This window comes from Eucalyptus grandis, chromosome 1 (assembly GCF_016545825.1).
Source record: "Eucalyptus grandis isolate ANBG69807.140 chromosome 1, ASM1654582v1, whole genome shotgun sequence".
NCBI classification, from domain to species: Eukaryota; Viridiplantae; Streptophyta; class Magnoliopsida; order Myrtales; family Myrtaceae; genus Eucalyptus; species Eucalyptus grandis.
The window spans coordinates 34,867,216-34,881,576 of NC_052612.1; the positions used below are offsets into that span (position 1 = coordinate 34,867,216).

The 14,361-nt window shown below is 41.8% G+C and overlaps 2 protein-coding genes and 1 pseudogene across 3 annotated transcripts; 1 reads left to right on the top strand and 2 right to left on the bottom strand.

Annotated features, from left to right (window-relative positions):
- The first annotated feature begins 57 nt into the window (after nt 1-57).
- LOC104435010 (centromere/kinetochore protein zw10 homolog) lies at nt 58-5,737 on the top strand. Of its 2 annotated transcripts, XM_010047848.3 has the most exons (14): nt 163-723; nt 887-1,024; nt 1,260-1,433; nt 1,535-1,696; nt 2,407-2,640; nt 2,717-2,866; nt 3,365-3,457; nt 3,731-3,826; nt 3,954-4,082; nt 4,209-4,286; nt 4,364-4,522; nt 4,596-4,746; nt 4,846-4,928; nt 5,198-5,737. In XM_010047848.3, the coding sequence occupies exons 1-14, from the start codon at nt 163-165 to the stop codon at nt 5,279-5,281; spliced, it is 2,292 nt and encodes a 763-aa protein (XP_010046150.1). In that variant the 3' UTR covers nt 5,282-5,737. The 2 variants fall into 2 exon arrangements, with proteins under 2 accessions (XP_039171739.1, XP_010046150.1); XM_039315805.1 differs by lacking the exons at nt 4,846-4,928; nt 5,198-5,737 and having other exon boundaries at nt 58-723; nt 4,380-4,522; nt 4,596-4,745.
- Nucleotides 5,738-6,918: 1,181 nt separating this feature from the next.
- On the bottom strand, nt 6,919-9,681 carry LOC104454759 (triacylglycerol lipase 2). Its single transcript, XM_010069664.3, has 9 exons — nt 9,335-9,681; nt 9,138-9,245; nt 8,634-8,774; nt 8,291-8,401; nt 8,047-8,190; nt 7,900-7,940; nt 7,683-7,762; nt 7,487-7,582; nt 6,919-7,400 (listed from the first exon to the last, which is right to left on the bottom strand). The coding sequence occupies exons 1-9, from the start codon at nt 9,533-9,535 to the stop codon at nt 7,081-7,083; spliced, it is 1,242 nt and encodes a 413-aa protein (XP_010067966.2). The 5' UTR covers nt 9,536-9,681; the 3' UTR covers nt 6,919-7,080.
- Nucleotides 9,682-10,719: 1,038 nt separating this feature from the next.
- Nucleotides 10,720-13,380, bottom strand: LOC104454770 (annotated as a pseudogene).
- Between the last annotated feature and the right edge of the window lie 981 nt (nt 13,381-14,361).

Genomic DNA, 14,361 nt, shown 5'->3' on the forward strand with positions numbered 1-14,361 from the left:
CCGGCGCACGTTAGCCTCCTCCGCCGCCAGCCTTCACGCGCCCTGGAATTTCCTTGCCCATTCGCGTCCTCGATTCCTAACTCCTCCGTTCTGCCCTCCGTCGCGATCCTCTCGCCCGAACCGAGGCCCCTCCGATCGAGCGATCCGCCGTCCGCGACGGAGATGGACGCCCTGTTCGACACGATCGACGTCCGCGACCTCCTCTCCGCCGGCGACCTGAGCGACCCGACGTCCCCGCTCTCCGCCCCGGACCTCCGCCTCCTCATCCAGAGGCTCGACGCCCACTCCCGCGGCATCAAGTCGCAGGTCCAGTCCTACCTCCTCTCCCACCACGCCGACTTCTCCGCCCTCTTCTCCCTCTGCGCCGACGCCGTCTCCCGGGCCGACGGGGTCGCCGCCGACCTGGACGGCGTCCTGCGGCTGGTCTCCGACGGCCCCGTCGACGCCCAGATTCGCGAGGCCGTGTCCGAGATCGAGGTCAAGACGCGGGAGGCGAGGCTGAAGAGGGAGCTGCTGGAGCTGGTGAGGGCCGTCTCGGGGTTGAGCGAGAGGTTCGGAGGGGCAAGGGAGGCGCTGAGGGGCGGGCGGATCAGGTTCGCCGCGGAAGAGATTCGGAAGCTGAAGTCGGCGGCTAGAGTTTGTGATGCGGAGGAAAAGGGTGCGGGGAGAGAGCCTGTGGTGTATGGGCTGTTGAAGGCTCAGTGGCACGAGTGTTTTGAGGAGGTGAATTCTTTTCTTTTCTTTTTCCCATTTTAGTTCAAGATTGGTTGATAGGGGAATGGAATGAGGTCCCGAATTTGTGCTTTTATTTCGTTGAAAAGCTTTTAATTGGTGATCTTTTCAGTTCATGATTGTCCTTTGAGAGATTTTGGATTTGGGTTTCTAGATACAAGAGCTTTTCTCGAGGTTCGTGGATAATGCAGTCGTATTCGAGCAGCAGTCTCGCAGAATTCGGGTGAAATACCTGCTTAGTGTCGAAGGAATTGCTGGGGTGGATTTCCAAGAAGTTTTGGAGTCAATGGAGGTGAGTTTATCAATCTCCCATGGGCTTATGCTTGAGTAGAATTTATGCAGTTCTACTTCCCATTATAATCTTCAGGTGAAAATAATGCAAATTGGTGAAGTACTTTCGAGTATGGTTGCAAACTCCTGTGTTAGATAGCAAACTCCTATCTATTTCTTAAATGTTTTTGGTTGGTTTGGTGGCAAGACACCATTTCTTCAGATTCACATTTTGACATTGTTCATGTTTATTCTAGGTGGTCGGCCTTTTAGATTATGGACTTGCTAGAGTAGCTGATTTGATGATCAAGTATGTTATCACACCGGTCATTAATTCTGGCTCGGCAATTGATTTTGTAGAAGAACTGAAACAAGAGTCGGGAAAAATGACTGAGGCGTTTTTGAAGATGGTGCAGTCTCCGGATCGGAAGGTGATTATTATGAACGTTTCTTATAGGTGATATATTGGGCCACATTCTCTGACTGCAAAAATAATCTTCTTTGGTGAAGAACTTACCAATTATTCTTCCAGATTGGAACTGTGGATAGCGAGATGATCTTTTCCAAGATTATTGAGGTTGTTACGTTTATTTGTGAACGGATATGCTTCAAAAATGATTCATGGATTCAATCTTTTGGAAGATTGACATGGCCAAGGATGTCAGAGCTGATAATAATTAACATCATCTCCAAGGTTAGTTCATTAAGCAATCAAATTGGCTTTGATACAGTCACCAACTATGCATGCTTGGGTGCTAGAAATATGATGTTATTCGGAGTTTGTGCTTGAAATAATCTCATGATTTGAAACAATAGAAGTTCTGAAATGTTTTGTCTATCATGGCATGTGTATTATATTCAGTAATATTGGTAAGATTGTGAGGTGCTTGGCTGCACTGAGTTTTTGCTTATGTGAAATTGGAACTAGGAAAATTCTCTGCTTCACCTAGCCATTTCACTTGCTGAATTATTTGTTCAGCTGATAAAACATTTTTACGATGAAGAAATCCACCTTAGGTAGGTAAACCCGGACCTCCGATATCCCCATAGTTGATAAAACGTTACGTTCTCCCTTTCCAGAGTTCACTTGATGTGGCTTGGAACACAAATTCTGCCGGTTGATAAAGTGCCTCATAATTGGGAACAGAGTCTGTATCTGGGTTCTTCCCATGATGTTGTACTATAACTTATGTGGTCATTGCTTACTTTATAAGAATTGTCAATTGAAAATTTATTCTCTTCCTTCTCAGGATTTTTTTTGTCTAATTTTACAGAGCACATTGATGTGGACTCTTGTCTCTTTTTAGGTTCAGGCACTGTATATGAATATAGACACTGCCTCATAGATATAGATTTTAGACCATGTCAACTGGCTTTTGACATCCTTAAGACTACTATTTTCAGGTTGTTCCAGAAGATGCTTCTGAACTTGCCAATTTTCAGAAGATCATTGAACTGGCAACTGGATTAGAGACAGCCTTGAAGGACTTACGACTTATTTCATCCTCTGATAAAAAGGATGAAAGATTGAGCAATTTCACTCAAAATATTGAGCTTCACTTTGCATCAAGGAAGAAAAAGGAAATCTTAGGAAGGACCAGAAAGCTGCTTCTAAATTGTGATTTTGCTGTTCCACAAGTAAGGTCTTTTAAACTTGTTACAGATATTTCATATTTGCCACTAGTTAGCTTTTTCACTGACTTTTGCCTGGCAGGAATATACTCGGAAACGTCATTCGCCAAAAGATGCTGAAATCACTGAGGATCCTTCTGATCATGCTGTTGACTTACTTTTTCTGTCAGAGAAATGTTTGGTTTCTGAAGCTGCTTCTGGATTGATGAAGATGGTGCATGATACTCTGAGAGTAAGTAAAAACTGTGCTGTGTAAAATTTTGCATTACAGATATGTTCAAATCTAGAAAAAAGAAGTTCCATTTTATGTGGTGGAACTATTGAAACGACCAGTTCTTCATAGAATATCAACTCACCATGTCTTAGGTAGAGTGCACTTTAATTACTTATGCTGCAGAAGCGAAGGTATACAGGTGGGCTTCTATTACTTTAAAACTATATTTTGCCGCAGAATTATAATTGCAGTATCTAAATGCTTTGATTGGTAATGGAAAACTTTCACGTTTTTTAGTGAACATCATAAAGCTTGTTGATTATCCTGATAAGACGATATCGTTCTTTCATTACTGTTCATATTCTTAATCTGTAGAGCATCACTTCTTTGTACCTTCCATTTTGGTTGCCTAGCATTTTATATGAAGCGTGCCAGTGGCACAAAATGATGGTTTTATTTTATAGAACAGAGAGAAACAAAGAAAATAGGATGATTGTGACTTGTGACCTCATGCAGGATGTTTGCTCATCGTCCACTAGAGTTGCATTGGAACTGTACCATGCTGCAAGGGATGCTATTCTTCTTTACGAGGCTATTATTCCTGTCAGGGTAAGTGACCAGCATATGTGTAAATATGGTTTTCATATTTGATATTGCTGTATATATACTAGAGTTTAATTTGATGTCTGCACTAGAAAATTTTCTTGGCTGATGATATAGAATGCCCTAGATTGCTGCTTTCCCCCCCTTGTCTGAAGTGAGTAATAATTTATATTGTAATTCAATAAGAGTATAAAGACGAAAAACTCAACTGTATCCTCATGTTACTACATATGTCTCTGTATATGATGTGATCTTGATAGTCTCTTTTGGGTTATGAAGCAAGAAAGGCATCTTGATGGCATCAACCAGGTTGCTGTTCTCATGCACAATGACTTCCTTTATCTTGCTCAGGAAGTACTCGGCCTCGCATTCCAGGTAGGCACGTATGAATTTGTTGGTTTCTAAGGTGTGGTTTCCTTCTTTCTGTGAATATCAACAATCTGCTTTATAATTACTTAACGATCTTCTAATAAGATTGTACACCTTAAATGTGATGTTACAGTACCGGCCTGACTTCCCAAATTCCATCAAGGAGCATGCTGTTTTTGTTCATTTGGCACCAAGATTACATTTGAAGGCAGAAGAAATGTTGCAAAGACAAATTCAACTTGTAATTTTCAATTTAAAAGAGGTAAAGACTTTCTATGTAGATGCACCTTAGTTGTTTGTGGCAGTTGAGATCCTAGAAGTTATTTGCCTTTGTTATTCTTGAAGTAACTTTACTTTTCAACTCTTTGCTAATATTGATTATTGTCAGGCCTTAGACAGTGCAGATGGATTCCAGAATACCCATCAAATGCAGCAGTTTGAATCTGCTAAATTCAGTATAGACCAGGTATTTTTGCTACAGGTTTTATTTTTCTGCTTATGCTGTCTTTAACCCCTGGTTTGCATCTAATTCTTGTTAATCAGGTGGTTTTCATTCTAGAAAAAGTACACATCATATGGGAGCCCCTTTTGCTGCCTTCAATCTATCATAAGAGCATGTGTCTCGTCCTGGAATCAGTTTTTTCCAGGGTCGCTCGGGACATACTGTTTTTGGATGACATGGCGGCAGAAGAAACATTACAGGTACTTAAGTTCTCATTGGCTGGTTTCTGCTGCTATCTGCCAGAAGTGGTCTAACACAGGATTCTCATTTCAGCTCCAGAGGCTTATATACCTGATGCTGGAAAGTCTGTCTGATTTATTCCACTCCCTGAATGCCATAGACCAAGAGGGAAAGTCACAAGATTCCTCTTTACGCTCCCTTGATGATTTTATGCCATCTCTCCGTAAACTTCGTAAACTGGCAGGCATGCTCTCCCACAGATACTCAAAATTTTCTTCAAATCCATGAGACTAACTTCTGTACTGCAAATCTGATTATTGCGTTTCATTCTTGCACAACTCAGAGATGTTGGATATGCCTTTGAGATCCATTACAGCAGCTTGGGAAGGTGGTGAATTGGTCACTTGTTGTTTCACATTGCCTGAGGTACTATTTATGGCATATTCAGGCAATCAGTATGCTTGTTTTTTGTTAATTCACTGTTTTGTTTTACGTCAAACTCTTCTTTTTAAACTGTTGTGCTGTTTCGGTGTTAGAAGTACTTTGATCAGGAAGGGAAATAGCTGTGGGTTTTCACCATCAAATTGGATTTTGTTCATTTTTTCATGCCATATGTGTACTCCTGTTTTTGTTAGTTCCTTCTTTGCCTGTTATTCTTAGCTCTCCTAATATGCTTTATGGTGACATATTTGCAGATCAAGGATTTCATCAAAGCTATATTTACCGATTCACCTCTAAGAAAAGAATGCCTACGGAGGATCGAAAATTCCAGCTTCTAAAATTTGTTAAATGATCGCATCCATCTGTTTTGAAGATCCAACAACTGAAAGAAAGGAATGAGCAGTCTTCTTTTCGGCTACAGGTTCATCTTTAGCAACTTACTTAACAGCGTTCCTTCCTGGTAGAAGCTAATCCAGGATTAACTTGTGGTGTAAATTTTCTTCTTTCGTTCTTTCTTTCTTTCTTTTGGCTAGATTTTCTTTTTTCGACATTCTCTTGAGGGAGTTCGAGGGAAGAAAAAGGCATACTTCTCGAGTCTGGAGGGATTTTTCTAGGGCCACTCCGTTGTAAATTATTATATATATGGGCCCAACTTTCCGAGTTGTTGATAGAGGATCGATCAATGTTTATCTAGGATTTTGAGATCCATCTCATCAGTGGATTCTGTTGATCAACAATTTTTGGATGTATTTATTTAATGTAATCTTATGACATCTACAGGCATTGTCCACCAATCTGTTGCTGTGTGCTGCCCCATTCTTGCATGCTCCTGGCTAAAATTTGCTGTGTTTTTTTTTTCCTGGGCATTCAGTACATTGACTTAAGAATTAATATTATGCTTGTAGCTTCCTGCTCACACATAAGTAATTGCCTTGTGACTATCTAACCGCTCACTGTTTTACTGGCTGCACATAGAGATCGCCACAACAGCGGTTTTTATTTGCTTACACTTTCTTTGGAGTCACATGTCAACAGTGTTACCATTGCTTTGGAGTCACATGTCAACAGTGTTACCATTGCTTTAGAGGACATGTGAGACCGACCAATTCCTTGCATCTGAGTATTTTGTGTGTGCTCGTCCGCTGGCACATAATTATGGACTATCGCAACCATGCGTGCACGTGTAAATGTCTAAGGTATTCGTTTAGGTGTGTGCACATGCGAGCATGTGCCCAAATTCGCAATTCGAAAAACTTACAATTATCATGCGCAAGGCAGCTGGGGGGTTGAAAAGTAGAACTACGGATGTATGCTTAAAAATGCCTTCATCCCTAGTGTCAGACCCTTACGAGTTACTAATATGATGGTAAATTGCGTTAAGAGAAATTTCAACTCTACTCAGAGAAACCAAAATATCAATCGCCAGAGAGAGAGAGACCCGGGAAAACGCTGAGGAACATCAAACATGCAAAAAAATGTCCAAGAAGGAACAGAAGAGAGACCCAGGAAAACGTTGAGGAACATCGAACATGTGAAAAAATGTCCAAGAAGGAACAAAAGAGAGACCCTGGAAAACGCTGAGGAACATCAAACATGCGAAAAAAGTCGAAAGTTTTAGAGGCCAATCCAGTCATTCAGACTCCTTAGCTTCACCTTCAAGGCCAATCCACTGCGCAGGATCCAATCATGGAATGCCTGTGTTGCAGCCCAGAGTCACTTCTCTCTCAGGCATAACATTTATCTTTAACTTACTCGTGCTACTGATTTGTCAGTCGCAGTTCATGTAGTGCAGCTTCTGATAACGACAAAACCTATGCGTCGAAAGTGGTCCGCGACAATTCTGCCTAGAAATAAGGGATTGAAGAAATGATTTCCTGTTGTTGAATGATGTTCAGAAGATTGCAGAAAATTAGGAGACATTACTTCGTACTACTCAAATAACATCATATTAAATGGGACGTGCATGTCCTAGATTTGCAGTAGACCTGTTTTAAACGCAGTGTGCACTCTTTTTATATTTCTTTTCCTGGTGGTACTCGATACAACATTGTTGTCTGCACTCACCTTGCTGATAATTCATAGGCAGAGAGAAGGCTAACTTCTATCCTATATTTGTATACATAGTTCTGTTCCACGCTCAGTGAAGGCGGAAGAAGGCCATTACAGGCTCATATATGATCTGATTCGCATTCACGCCAAAGACAAAATCGGCATGAGCGTAGTCTTCCCTGTACTGGATCACCAACTTGTCCCCATCATGATCCTTGAGGCAACCAAGCAAGACTTTCACGTCATTAGGATCGGCAAGCAGGTCTTTCCCTCCATAACTAAGGTAGAGAGGGAGATTATTCGGGATTTTCGTCATGTTATATACTGGAGGAGTTGGCTGGCCATAGTGGTTCATATTATTGTCTTCATTGCCATAATCAAACATCGCTATGGTTCCCGTCCTGATCACTGCTCAAGTACAGAGATCGCATAGGAAAATGGTTTAACTATGTCTGTAGCCATGAGACGATATCTGAAGAATCAATGAGACTTACTCTGGGCCAAGTGGATCATGTTCTTTGTTGCAGTTGATTGCGGTTCGTGATTAAGGAAAATATCTGACCTGGAAGAATTTAAGCAACAATTCTGACCTACAACATATAACAGTGCACAACCGGTGGTCAGTGAAAAGTGAAAAATTACAACGTGAGAACATTAAATGAAGGTTGTGGACGCGAAAACTGGGATTACCTGTGAAGCCGGACATCAAGTTTGAACAGTCATTGCCTGTTATGTTGCATATGTCGTTTATAAGCTTGTTCACAGCATCCCTGTCAAATTGATACTAGGGTCTAGCTTCAGAGTGTGTGATTCTGGTTTTAAGCCAGAGGGTGAAAGAAATTAAATTATATGCATGGCATGGGCATTTTTGCAATCACATAGGCCTGTGATTGTGAATTATACCTACCCTTTAGGAATAAATTGATGGAGACCTAACCAGTAAATGTCCTGGTAAAACAGACCATTGTTTAGTTAGCTTGCTGCTGAAATTGTAACTCTTCGTTGACAAATTTCTATTCTTTATAAAAAGGGAAAGAGGATGATATTAGTTTACTTCAGCTAGGAAGATCTGAGCAGCAGCTCTTGCAAGCGGGGAGGGCATTTGATTCAAATAGGCGATCGGGCTAAGCAGAACAGCCGATCTTAGCTTGTTCACTAATTCCTTGTGCGAGAAAGCAGCCAGCGCAATCAAAGTTCCCTGAAATCAAATTTACCATCGAATTATGTTTCTTCAGCAACACGGTGAAGATTTTTTATTGCCATGAACTTGATGTGAAGATCAAGCGAGATTCATTCACCAAAGAATGCCCAACATAGTGCATATTCTGGCCAGTGATACTGCGCACGTGCTGAAGCATGGCGGGCATGTCGTAAGTGACTAATTCATCCCAGGACCACTCCCAGTATGCCTGAAGTACAGAAACTAAAATGTTACTTAGTCTCACCGATTGAAAGCGGTTCAATAAGAAGTTCAGTTAAGCAATTTCTCAAAAGGCGACTATTTAGATTCTGGGCCTCTGATGTGCTCAAGACTGAGGAGAGTCCGTTTTCTTTTAACGAAGAAGTGGGGAAATTAAAAAAGCCTGTCCATTGCAAAAAGTGGAATTAATAGTAGAAAATTTTAGGAAGTGACTCGCGAACCGGATCACTAGGACTGAGGGACGTGTGCTGGAGGCTGGATTGAGTTCCACGAGAGTTGGATAGCCATACATCGTACCCGGCATCTGCCAATATGAATGCCAGTGACTCATCTGGCAGGTTCATCAACCATGTCACAGCATCCTGTCAAATGTCATTGAAAAGCAGTGTCTCTGTCAGTTCATCTAAGCAAATAAGGAGGTTGTAAGACTCAAGATTGCCCTTTCTTATGCCAAATCCACCAGTAACAAATACACGTCTCATATACGTCCAAAACCCATTGATACATGATCTAAGAAAATTTCTGGCATGTGCCAGGTGCTTGTGATACTGGTGGTTCAGGTGCATCACAGACGGTAAAACATTTACTGCAGGAGATGTGGTCAAGTCTTTGCTGGAAAAGTGTTTTGCTTATATATTATCTCGTAAACAGGAAAATGGAAAATTCAGACATTCAGTTCTTTTTTTGAAGTCCTTATTGTGAATCGTCAGTTCAGAGCTACTGACCATCATGAGACCATGTTGTAGAAGAACTGGAGGCTTATAAGCCAACCGGCCGGACCGTGAAGCTGGAATCCTCTGAAGGCCAAGAATGTAACCATCTTTCGTCGTCACCTGAAACCCATGACATCAGAAGTTCAATCAAATTCCACGAGAACGTAATATAAAAGGGTATGATATGAAGTGATTATAAGTTTATTAACTGTATGTTCTTGACAAGCATAGCCTTGGGTGACCACCAGAGACTTGCAGATACCATCAACAGCAGCTGAAGATCTCCTGGAGTAGGAGCTTGCTCTTCCCGCTGCAACCGAAGCTGCGCAAAATAGAAATGTTGCAAGAATCAGCTCAACCTTAGCGGTAGCCATTGCCAACTGCTTTCTTTCTATATCCAAAATGCCCATTTATTTATACCATGCGAAGTCCAGACAAAACAAAAGAGGACAGAAGAAGATGGCTGCCTACAATATAGGCTCGGTGTTTGAACTGATCAAATAAGGAAGGAAGACGTGTGGGGTCTAATCCTGCGGCTTTTTCTCTTTTTCTATCTTTTCACTCTTCGTTACTTCTACGATGAAATCTCCTTATTCTGCTGCTCATGCCTCATTATGAAGTCGAATCGGCCAATGATGAGAACCAGGAGACAGCTTGCGAACTGCAAAATCAATGGGAATGTGGGAAGAGAAGACGTTGATATGTGGGGCTCTTGAAAAACTAGTGCGCAGATAATGTCAAAAGACCACTCAATTACAAGACAAATCCAGAGTCATCTTTTTTGATTAATTATTCCATTTCGTGCAGAAAAACGGTGTGAAAATGCAGAACAGGATCCGGCACGCAGACTTTCTTGAAAGTTATCTGCTGGCTACACAAACGCAACCTGTCGTCGTTGGGAAGATATTTCTGGTTTTATAGCTAAAAACGCAAAAAGGAACCCTTTCGAATGATGTTGGACTCTGAAGCTGACAAAAGAGTTCGAAAGAGAAATCCATGAATATTTCTTTCATGTTCTGAGATGAAAAAGAACAGGTCTTGGGTGTGACAAAGTCGATATCATTCTTGGTCCCATTACCCGATTTTTTGTCCAGGCTTGATTCCGACAGAATACAAGTCATTTATTAACTTTTTCTCAGATCGTTTCAGTTTGCCATGTCTGTAATTATATTTTATATGCCCTGAAAATTTTGCAATATGCCTAGTCAAGAGGATGATCTAGCACTCTTTTTTTTAATGCGGTGAGGAATATACTGCAGATATAAGTCCACAAGGAAACAAGGGAACGTGACCTACGCCAAACAAACAAGACGATTCGCTTACCAACCAAAGTTCATTAAGTAGACCGAGATTAAGACCAGGATCAATCAATCATGTGGGATTAAACAAGAAACTCTGGCGTAGATGCTTAATTACTCCACCACCAAGATTGGTTACTAAACTTATAATCATCTGCAAGATCACACCAGGGAATGATCCTAAGTCAGAAAGTTATCTGTATGGTCCTGTTCTCATATCCTCGAGCATTCAACTGCTGACCAATAACAAACAAAAGCAGACAACAAATCTGAAGAATCTATAATTTTCAATACATTCACACTCTCATTAAAGTTACATAGTTCCTTTTTACACCATTACAACCACAAGTTTCTACCGAAAGAATCCTTGGAGAACGGGCTTTCTTAAAAGTATGTACACATTGCAGCCTGAGAAAGGTCATCTGAGGATCAACACCACTTCTCTAGCATTCTCACCCATAACGAAGTCCGCGTGGGCGTAGTCCACTCTATATTGAGTCACTAGCTTGTCCCCGTCATGGTCCTTGAGGCTGTCAAGCAACAGCTTCACGTCGCGCATGTCTGAAAGAGCGTCAGCTCTGCCATAGCTCAAGAAGAAGGGCAGATTGTTTGGAATGCTCGACATATTGTACAGAGGAGGCGTCGCCTGCCCATAGTGCTCAATGTTCTGGCCTTCATTGCCATAGTCATACATCGAGATTTTTCCATCTCTAACCACTGCTCATCCATCACGAAAGGTAAATAGACATTTCTTTTGGCAACTCAATGCATCGTATAACTTTACAACTGAAGAACATTGTGATTTAGCTGGCATCTATTAGAAATTCATCTACTTACTCTGAGCCAGATGGATCAAATTCTCCGTCGATGTTGGTTGAGGCTCATGGTCCAGAAATACATTTACTATGGTGGAGTTCAGACAGCATTTTGGGCCTACAGATGTTCAAGCATGCTTTCAGGTCAGTAATGGATGTGGAATGATGTTGAAAATGTTTATTCGATCCACATATGGGAAAATACAAAGAGTTTGACTATTTGATCAACTGATCAACCTATTCATCTTTAAAAACACAAGGATATAACTTGTTTGTTCTCTTCGCACTGGTTAAAATGATTTTCAAAGAAAGAGGTGTTTGTTGCACCAAAAATGTAACAAATATAGTGCCTTGGAAAGAGATAAAATTTACGGGCGTTCAGCTTGATTTTTGTTGAACCTATTACAGTTAGTCAACATATGAGGAACATATACTACCTGTGAAAGAGGTCAACAAGTAAGTGCAGTCAACTCCAGTTTTCTGGCAAATATCTTGTAGTAGCTTCACTACTGCGTCCCTGTATGCTTAAAAGAAGACAGATCAGTAGACTTTCTGAACATATTCTGCCGAAATTTCAATGTTGGTCTTGGAACAATATTAACAAATAAAACTTGATGAAAGTAAATGGACAGCGACCGGACTACCAATAGCTAAAACTACTTGGAGGAAATGCCACTCCTAAGTTGTCTCAATATAAAGTGATACCGATGCATCTTGGCTTGGTCTAACTCTTGGAATAGTTTCTAATGAGAATGTTCCCATGGATGCAATACGCATTGTTCTTTCTCTGGCTGTCTATTTGGTAGCCTGGTAATACTTACATTAAATGTAGTTTAGTGGGAAGTCCAGACATGTTACTTGCAAATGTTGCAGGACAAGTGGAGGTGCTACGCTTGTTACACTATCTGCCAGAATGATAAGGGATCAAATCAGATTTTCTCACCCTCTCGGATCAAATTCATAGACGCCCAACTGGTAAAGAGCCTGTCAAGAGGTTAAAAAGTGAGATTCTGGTCCAGTTTTGTCAGTTTAGCCTCTCGGCCAGTACTGACAGAAAATTGGGTATTTACCTCGGCTAGGAAGTTTTCGACAGCACTTCTTGCAATTGGAGAGGTCATCTGACCGATATAGGCAATTGGACTAAGTAAAACGGCCGCTCTTAACATAACCAAAAACTGTTCCCTGGAGAAGGCAGCTAGAGCCATCAAGGTCCCCTGCAAGAAAACACTTCAGTTGCTTATAAATGCTTAAATCTGCACCCTAATGCAGCTTCTAAAACAAAGTCGATTTTGAAATTGAGCGGAACCCACCTGGGAGTGGCCAACATAGTGCAGCTTCTGCGCCGTTTGATCGTATACATAGTTGAACACGGCAGGAAGATCAGAAGACACCAAATTATCCCATGTCCAGTCCCAGTAAGCCTACGAGGAAAAGAATGGACTTTCCATTTAAGAAACATAGGAAGGCGAAAGGGGAGAATCCGGTACTGAAGTGGCAAATGTTCATTACTGGATCGTCAGGACTAAGCGACGTATGTCCACGGCTATATTTGGTTCCACAGGTGTTAAGCGAACCACACATCGAAATTATTATCGGCTAAGAGGAATGCCAGCAATTTGTCTGCCGGCAATAGCAGCCACATTATTCCATCCTATCACCAAAACACATGTCATCTCTTAGAAAAAAAGGATCTTTTTGGTCAACCTATCTCGTGATAAATTAAATCAACAAGATCCTAACTAAAACGCTATTAGCTGCTAATTTGCCAACCCTGAAGACCCTGTGCTGTAAAATCACAGGACCGTAATTTTCAGCAAGCTCAGGATATAACCATCCTGTGTCGTTACCTGAAAAATTATGCAACTTACATTGATAATTTTACGTTATGCAGTCACTGCAAATCGGGAATTAAACTGTCGATATGTGATCAAGTATTGGGAGTCAGCAAATTACAGTATGTTCTTCACAGTCATAGTTTTGTGGATCCACCATTGATTGGCAAATGCCATTATCATCTGCAAGTGCGTCCAAGCTGGACGGGGGCTGCTGACTTCCGAGCGCAGATGCTTTTGTTCTTGCTCCTGTGGCTGACCGACAGAGAAGAGTCAGCAGAAGAATAATCGTCGCTAAAGCATTCGCCATTTTCAACTCCCTTCAGTGCTTAAAAACACACCTGGACGCCAGCCATTGTTTGAGGACAGTCTTGCGATTGTACCATGGAGGCATCTTCAAGAGAAATCTTAGGATCACTCTACATCCCTCGATGACTACTAGGTGTAATCCGTCAAACATGTCGGCCAAAACATGTGAATTACCCAAAAGCTACTGTTTTAAAGGCTTTTTGTTGTCTGATCACCCGAGGCTTAGGATAGCTCCAAAAGATTCCATAGGAAAGTAAGTCTTGTCCCCTCATTTTGCATACGAAAGCGAAGACATTTTTCACATGGCCAAGTTCCTCCAAAAAAAACATTGCAAATCAGCATAGACATGTCCGAGAAGTTAGCCCATTTGACGCAATCAAAATAGAGCGCCTCAACACCGACGAATCTCCATCGATGGCGTCTCATAAGGCAGAACTTCCTCATCTGTCCATGTAATGACATCAAGAGGGAGATATTCGCATAGCAACGCGAATAAATTCTTTTAGTAAAAGGTGTTTAGATGATCAAAAGATCACATTAGACTAAAGACACCTTAGGAAATGGGACAGGGAAGAGATTTAGGGCCTGCATGGTTGCACCCTATTTCTGTTCCCAGGAACAGAAATTTTCTGTTTTTTTCCCTTCGAAGGAAAAGGAACAGAAACGCGTTTGTGTGCGTTTTACTGTTTTTTTTGTTCTTTTGTTGGGGGCAAAAGAAAGCAAGAAATACAAATTTGTGTTTCTTGTTTAAGAACACAAATCGAAACACTTTTTTTCTTTTTCTTTTTCTCTTATTTTTTGTTCTTCTTTCTTTTGGCGGTCGCGCCGCCTCGGCCATGGCCGCACCCGGCCGACGAGGGCCCGGCCTCGCCCGGCCACGGCGAGCTCGCCGGCCCGGCGAGGCCGACGCTCGCCGTCCCGGCGAGGCCGAGGCTCGCCGGCCGCCGGGCGAGCCGACCTCGCGCCGGCCCGGGCGAGCTCG